Here is an 8965-nt window from a genome sequence, read left to right on the forward strand (position 1 = left end):
ATGATGCTCCTGAAGAAATTTTATGAAAAAAATACACGTTTATAGCGGGGACGACCATGTGGTACTTTACAACACCATAATATATTGCTCGGGGGAATTTGTTTCGTAAGGATCGGGTCATTTGCGACCTGTAGCGTGATTACAAATTTGGACGGACGGACATATATAGCTAGCCCAACACATAGTGTTGGTATAAAACCACAATTTATGACACTTTCAAAAATATTCTTTATTTATTTTAGAGTTACCTGAAACAATTTTTTGAATATTTAATTTATATACACTCGGGTAAAATTTCTGACAACGAGCTTGAGAAGCCCATCATTTGCCGGCGCAACAACTCTTTCATTTCAAAATCGAAGGGTTCACCGTAGCAGAGTTCCTGATCGCGATAGTTGTAAATCAAGGTCTTTAGATTCTCCATCAGACACTCTTCTTGTTCCTCCTGCTCTGCGGTTTCATCGCATTCCTTTAATTGTACCTCGGTGCGACATTCTGCGGGCACCAATTCATTAATCGATTCATTCAATACTCCAAAATTGGTGATCATCTCCTCTAAGGCCACCATTTGAAGTTTGGCAATAAATGGAATTTCGGTGTGTTCCCAACAGCTTTTGTGATCATCGAAGGTGTCGAATAAATGAAGAAATACACTCGCCTCACAATCGGCACATTCCTGGATGGGTAATGCCACAGCAAATTGATTTAAGAGTAGGGAAACTAGAAAAAATTAAAATTTGATTCAAATTTATTGAAAATAATGGTGCAAATTTGAATATATTTCAATTAATTGTAATTCAAAAATTTATATATTATCAATGTAATAGAAAATTAATTAGCAAGCTTATTTACCGCCAATGGAAATTAAAATTTGCGAAAAATACATTTTGATCGAATGACTTTACTACGTTTGTTAAAAATTGAAAGTGTCAAGGTTTTTCTATATCTTTAAGAATTTATTCATAATGGAATAATAGAAATGTTCAAACAATGTAAATATTTTCCAAACACAATTAAAAATGTTTTAAATTGGGTGATTAAGTCAGCTGGATAAACAGAAGCGTGAATGAAACGCTATCAAACAACAATTGAAAGTATTGAATATTCTATGAAAAAAATTTATTGTTGATTATATACAATATTTAGAATGTTCAGTTACCAGTAATTATCAGAAAAAGGTTGACATTTGTATGTCAAAGCCATTAGTCATTGAACACAAGTTGGGAAGGTAGGAAATTCCAAATTTAGGGGAAATATGTTATTTTAATTAGGACTGTTTGTGAAGGAGTTGCAGGAGAGAGCGGACGACAGCTCACTTCTTCGTCATTGACAAATTCTACAAAAAAACAATAAGAAGCCGTTGAAAAAAATTTTTACATTCTTGGATCTTGAATTCTCTGAAAATCCACTAGCTCTTGAAAAAATTCGTAAAACATGCTAATAAAACAATCTTAAAAAACAGTCTTGAAGAAAATCCAGAAACCTTTACCCAAAAAGAAAACAAGTAAGCAAAGGCTATAGTCGTGCGGGACCGACTATATTATACCCTACAACACTACAATAAGTTAAAAGCCCCCTTATGTCCAAATCCATATTGGAAGATTTCGCTTTTGAAATTAGAATTTTGAATAGGGACATTTGCCCAATATTCCTGCACTCCGTCGGGCTGTTAGTTATTGTAGTCCATTTTACAGCTAAATATAATCCAATGGTCATTCAAAATGCTAGAATTCTTCCCTGTCCTTAACTCTCTTCACAGGCGTGTCGATTGGCTTGAATTGTGTGATCGGAAAAACATTTCTATTTTGGTTAATTTGAACCCCTAAATATTTTGCAATCATCTCCAAAAGCAAGAAGCCCCCTCCGTATCTCCAAATTTAGACAGAAGTTTGCCTTTTGTGTATTTCGGATATCACCAGTAAGTAATGCTGGTATTTTTTCACACAAAATTAGTGGTCCATTTTTCGTGTCCTTTGGTTTCTATTTGTGACCTTTATAACGACTGCAAAATCAGGAAAAATTTTAGTTGTTTAATTTCAATTGCGGACATCTTCTGAGCCCAACCCTACCCTTGTGAAAATTTTCTGAGGGTCGGACGATATTTGCAATACTTATATAATATCCCTAACCTGTCTTGTGAGGTGAAGAAATATTACAAAATATACACCTTAATATTATAAGTCAAATTGAAAAAAATCGCATGCGATAAAAAATATGAAAATATAAAAAAATGTCACAAAATACTACAAAATCTAAATTAACATGATTATTGACATATTTTTCTGCGATTTTTTTAGATTTTATACTTTTATGACAGGAGAGCAATCTGAATTGACAAAATTTGTCAAAATCGGTTTAACCATTCTTGAAATATAAGCATTTTAGCTAACATCCCCTTCCTTTTTTTATACACATTGTATATATTTCGCTATATATATATCTGATATATTTACTATCGGCGTCTACTTACCGGTCAGAATTGACCTGTTCGTCTATTTGTGATTTCGCCGGGATTAAAAATATTTGCGGTTTAATGGAAAATTTGACTTTTATTTAACACAAATGTTGAAATGGCCTATTTCACCCACTAAATATTACCCGATGACCATCAAAATTGGAAGGCTTCTGCCCAGCCCTAAGCTCTAAGCCCATGCTAACTTCCGCTTTGATTGGTCTATAATTGCGACCTGTAGAGCAACTGCAAAATCAGGAATTTTTTATTAATACAGGAATAAATATTATGCAATCATCTCCAAAAGAAATAGGGTTCTATTCTGACCCTAGCCCCACCTCCATTCGAAATTTCGTGAAGATCGGACCATAATTGCGACCTGTAGAGTGATTACAAATTAACGTGGACAGACGGACAGACGGATGGACGGACATACATAGCTAGATCGACTCAGCTCGGCGAGCTAGGAAGATCCAAATATACTTTTCTATGTGGGAAACCAATATTTGGTGGTGTTACATAATTTTTGGCCCAATCAAACTTATAATACCCCCAACACATAGACGAAAAATACCACTCAAATGAAAACCTTTATATGGGGGATTTACGAAGACATGGTTCTGCATAAGTATTTTTTTGTCATAGGATGTACTAACGATTCCGAACTTAAAAAAAAAATCAATTCAGTTCGTCATTGCATTTGTAACACATCGAAATAATCACTTTAGACATAACAAAGTATATATTTTTCATCAGCGTAAAATTCTAAGACGATTTAGCCCTGTCCGTCCGTCTGTCTGTTGTAATCACGCTAGAGTCAAAACGAAGATGGGCTATATCGGTCCACGATATCGTACAGCTCCCATACAACCGTACCCTCCGATATTCGGTATTATGATGATTTCATCCACATTCTTCAATAGAATTTTCTTAAAATTAACACAAGGAGTTCCTTGCCAGTACTTTAGTCCCTGGAAGAGAATTTTTTTATAGGTCCAAGATATTGTATAGCCCCATATAACGGTACTCCCCGATATTCGGTATTTCGATGATTTTAGCCACATTTTTCAATGAAGTTGTCTGAAAATAAATATAAGGAGTTCCTTTTGAGTACTTTACCCCTGGAAGAGAATTGTTTTATAAGTATATGCGATATCGTATACCCACCATATAACGGTACCTCTCTATATTCGGTATTTTGATGATTTTAGCTAAATTTTTCAATGAAATTGTCTGAAAATCCACAAAAGGATTTCCTTCTGAGTACTTTACCCCCTGGAAGAGTATTGTCTATATAGGCCCACGATATCGTATATCCCAACGGTACCTTCCTACATTCGGTATTTTGTCGATTTTAGCAACATTTTTCAATGAATGTCTAAAAATCCATACCCGATATTCGATACTTGGTGATTTTAGGGACGTCATTCACCGGAATTGTTTCAAATTTCGTACCTTTAATTTGTAATGGGTACTATAGACTATGACAAAAAACGCTTATGCAGGTGCATGTCTTCGTATAGCCCCCATAAATCGGTACCTCCCGATATTCGGTATTTGGATGAGTTTAGCGACATTATTTAACGGAATTGTTTCAAATTTGGTATTTGAAGTTCGTAGTGGATACTACAGCTTATGACAGAAAATTGTCTGTGCAGATCCACGTCATCGTAAAGCCCCCATATTTTCGGTATAATTTTAGCGACATTATTCACCGGAATTGTTTCAAATTTGGTATTTTATGTCCGAAGTGGCTGATACAGCCTATGACAGAAAATTGTCTGTGCATGCCCAAGTCTTTGTATAGCCCCCATATAACGGTACCCCACGATATCCGATATTTTGATGAGTTTAGCGTCATTATTCACCAGAATTGTTTCAAATTTGGTATTTGAAGTTCGTAGTGGATACTACAGCCTATGACAGAAAATTGTGTGTGCAGATCCACGTCATCGTAAATCCCCCATATAAAGGTACCTCCCAATATTCGGTATTTTGATGATTTTAGCGTCATTATTCACCAGAATTGTTACAAATTACTTATTTAGAGTTCGTAATGGGAACTACAGTCTATGACAGAAAATTGTCTATGCAGGTCCAGGCCTTCGTACACTCCCCATATATCAGTAACTCCCTATATACGGTGTTTTGATGATTTTAGGTACATTATTCACCGGATTTTTTCATGTTTCGTATTTTTTATTGTAACAGCTTATGACAATACTTGCCTATGCAGGTCCACGTCTTCGTATAAACCCCTATATAACGGCTATATTCGGTATTTTTAAGATTTTAACTGAATCTTTTGCAAATGTTAAGTTTTTTAAAATTTTCGAATTTGTTCCAAATGGTGGAGGGTATTCAAAGTTCGACTCGCCCAAACTTACTGCATTTTTACTTGTTAATCCATTTAGTTGCCAGAGGATCCTTGAAAACATTTTTTTTAAATCACGTTCATTTGTTAGTCTTAGAAAGTCCACATTCATTGTTCAGAAATTCCTTGAGAAAATATTCTTAAAAATCCACATTTATTGGTCAAAGGGTCCCTGAAACCTATTTTCATTTTAAAAAATATTCTTAGAATATCCTCATTTATTTGTTAGATATTTTTCCTCAAAAGTCCACTTTGAGTAGTCTTTAAATCTACAACTATCTCGGGTATGAGGATCGCTATTGTGTGAGAGATTTTTAGAAGAAAGTTCTAATTTAAAAGCTTATATAAGGTAGTTTTTAAAAATCTTACTTCGAGTGTACGAAAAGTTTGAAATAGGAAAGTCATTTTTAAATTTTGAAGAGTTAGTGTGTTAGAAACCAAAAGAAGTGATTTAATATTGGCTATATAATTAATACGACGTGTAAAGTTTTATTCCTTTCGGGTACGATATAAGTTCATTTTTTTTTTTAAAAAAATTGTGGAAGTTTCTTAATTAAAGTTCGATATATAAATATTGCTATGTGGAAAGTTTCAACCATTCTCTACATTTATGGGGCACAAACATTAGACGGAGAGAAGGACAAACATAAATCGGTTGATGTACTCCAAATGTCCTGAAACGGGGTTTAATCGAAGGGAGATATATAAGGCAAATTTCACATATTTTCTCACAAAATAAACCATATTCCCTTTATTACTACACATTTCGAACTTAACTTCTTTTACACTGGCAACGACAATTTTGTCGTGATGGTAATTTTCTTATCCACTCTGACTTATCTGACTTGGTTAATGATTATAGAGTCAACAATTTTAATTTATTTTAGAAAATATTATTTTTATTTTGTATTTAATAACACCTTCAGGGCATTATGCCAGACGCCTGACAGGTTGGTTAACTGCCAAGTGGCCAAGTGGTGGTTCGGCAGCAGCGGCGGCGGTCGCCTATCCATCTGATGTGGTGCAACTTCAATTATTGTCGTTTTTCTATCTCCACATCTTGACTCGTGTATTGACTGGCTGTCACTGTCGCTGATTTCCATTTTATATTTTAATTAATAAAGTAATTAAAGTGAATATTCTTAAAAAAAAAAAACTACAAAAAATAGCACAATATCAATGTATCTGCATGTACATTCACGCATGCTGCATTCGGTCTTTGGTATAAATCAATTACAAAACGAAAAAACGAAAGAAAGAAAGAAAAAACACCACAGAAATGGTAAATGTGATGGCTAATTGACAGGTTATTAAGAGACAAGGAGGAGTTTCAAAAGGAAATTGAGGTAAAAAAGAAGGAATTAATGAATCTTGTGGCTTGTGTGAAAAAGGAAGAAGTAGGAAAGAGGCAGTGCTCTATACGTCTTGGAAGCGAAGTAAAAAAGAAATAAATGGATTGAAATTTATTTCTTCTTTCAATATCTCGTTCGCAAAAGGTTCTTCATTAATATTCACATCAAATACGCATGAAACATTTTTGGAGGAATGCTGTCTTAGTTTTTATGTTGAACATTCGAGGACTTTTGGAATAATTTGTTGTTCCACTAATTGCTGAGACATGTTCTGACTTGAATTTTAAACAGACAAGTGAAAGAGGGATTTAAAACAAAATTTTTATTGTATAGTTAGTTTGATGATCAAATTGTTTCAAAACTTAAGTCCAAAAGAAAAATTTTAAAGGTTGGTATTAAGGCATGCAACAGGTCATCTGACAAGAAAAGACCTGTAAAAGGTCGACATTTCAAAACTATTTTATTTATAGAAGGTCTGTGATAGGTTTTGTTGCTATAGACGACCTGTCCGACATTTAAGATTTGAAGATCATCCATCCATAGACGTCTTCTGTCCATAGGAGATCTGCTGAACGTCTTCTATCCATAGAATACCTTCTTAACATTTTCAGCCCATAGAAGATCTGCTTAACAACTTCTGTCCATCATAGACCTGCAGAAGATTTTCTGTCCAAAAGTCTATAAAAAACCTTTTGAAGGTCTTCAGTCTGAATGCCATCTGTCATCCATAGAAGACCTGCTAAAGGTCTACAGTCTATAGAGGACCTGCTGAAGTCCTTAGTCCTTAAAAGACCTGAACTGAATGTTTTCCATCCATATCAGACCCGCTGAACGTCTCCGGTTTATAGAAGAACTCCCGAACGTTTTCTATCCATAGAATACCTCCTTAACACTTTCAGTCCATAGAAGATCTGCTAAAGAACTTCTGTCCGTGATAGAAGATCCAAAAGTCTAAAGATGGCGTTTCAGTCTATAGAAGACCTTTTGAAGGTCTTAAGTCTGAAATCATTTGTCATCCCTAGAAGACCTGCTAAAGGCCTACAGTGTATAGAGGACCTATTTAAGTCCTCAGTTCTTACAAGACCTGTTGAAGGTTTTCCATCCCTATGAGGCCTGCTTAAGAACTTCGAACCATATATGACCTGCTAAAGATCTTACATCCATATGAGGCCTGTTTATGATCTTCTGTCCATATATGACCTGCTGATGGTCTTCGGTGCATATATGACCTACTAAAGGTCTTCTGTCCATAGAAGACCTGCTGAAGGTCTTCAGTTCAGAGAAGGCCGGCTGAAGGTCTTCGGTCCATAGAAGATCTTCTGAAGAACTTCTGTCCGTGATAGACATGCAGAAGATCCAAAAGTCTAAAGATGGCGTTTCAGTCTATAGAAGACCTTTTGAAGGTCTTGTGTCTGAAATCATCTGTCATTCCTAGAAGACCTGCTAAAGATCTACAGTCTTTAGAGGACCTATTCAAGTCCTCAGTTCTTACAAGACCTGTTGAAGGTTTTCCATCCCTATGAGGCCTGCTTATGATCTTCGGACCATAGATGACCTACTAAAGATCTTACACCCATATGAGGCCTGATTATGATCTTCTGTCCATAGATGACCTGCTGAAGGTCTTCGGTGCATAGATGACCTACTAAAGGTCTTCCGTCCATAGAAGACCTGCTGAAGATCTTCAGTTCAGAGAAGGCCGACTGAAGGCCTTCGGTCCATATAAGATCTTCTGAAGTTTTTCGGTCCATAGAAGACCTGCTGAAGGTATTCTCTCTATAGGAAACCTGCTGAATGTGTTCTGTCCATAGAAGACCTGATGAATGTCTTCTGTCCATAAAAGACCTGCTGAACGTTTTCGGTCTTCTGACCATAGAGGACATTCTGAACGTTATCAGTCCATAGAAAATCTGCCGAAGGGTTTAATCCATAAGAGTCTTGTAGAAATTCTTCTGTCCATAGAAAACCTGTCTTCTATTCCTAAGGGATGTATCTCTTCACTTACCATTAACACATTCCCCCCAGTGTTAAGTGTGTACAACCCATCGAGGAATTCATAATGATTTATGGCACTGATTTCCTGTCCCACATCAATATATTTATTTTGACAATGGAATCATTCCCGGTCTGTTGTTTCCTTAGAGGATACATATTTGAACACCGCATAACAAATTGTGAAACATCTTCATTAGATTGTTTCCACCTCAGGTGTGTGTGTGTGTGTTTGTGTTTGCGAAGTCAACAAAACACCTTAAACGGCTTCTTATTTTATCCACGGACATTGGTAGACTTGAATTTCATTATCGAGAAACCTCCATTCATAATTCATATTTATGTGGCAGTTGGACCTTAGGCAATTTTGGGTAATATTCCTTTTTTCAAAAACACAAAAAGGCTTACAATTATTAGTGGTCGATACGGACCTACATATATGTGTTGAGCATCGATGAGTTTCGGTTTCAAAAAAAAAAAAAAAAAAAAAAAAAAACAAAAAAAACTATAAAAAAGTGTTGCTACTTGTCTGAGAAGTCAGGTGCCGTAATTTAAATTTTGAGTATTGCTTGCCAACAAAAAGCACGCATTGATTGCATTCGCCCTAAGCTAATAAAATTTGAGATTTTCGGTTAAAATTTGGTAGCAGTAGGTTTTCGGTTTTGTTACTGAAAATAAAATACTGCAGCCAATCTTCAATTCTAATGATGGGTTAATGAAATATTAAATTGCATTTGCTCTAGGCCATGACATTATTTATTCGCCATGAACGGTTGAATGGACCATGGAATAATG

At 35.4% G+C, this 8965-nt stretch overlaps 1 protein-coding gene across 1 annotated transcript; it reads right to left on the minus strand.

The window, feature by feature from the left end:
• Positions 1-212: 212 nt before the first annotated feature.
• LOC101894715 (uncharacterized) lies at positions 213-970 on the minus strand. The gene is made up of 2 exons (XM_011295021.3): positions 853-970; positions 213-720 (listed from the first exon to the last, which is right to left on the minus strand). Exons 1-2 carry the CDS (start codon positions 884-886, stop codon positions 275-277), a joined length of 480 nt encoding a protein of 159 aa, XP_011293323.1. The 5' UTR covers positions 887-970; the 3' UTR covers positions 213-274.
• Between the last annotated feature and the right edge of the window lie 7995 nt (positions 971-8965).

Source organism: Musca domestica, unplaced genomic scaffold (assembly GCF_030504385.1).
Source record: "Musca domestica strain aabys unplaced genomic scaffold, Musca_domestica.polishedcontigs.V.1.1 38, whole genome shotgun sequence".
Taxonomy (NCBI): domain Eukaryota; kingdom Metazoa; phylum Arthropoda; class Insecta; order Diptera; family Muscidae; genus Musca; species Musca domestica.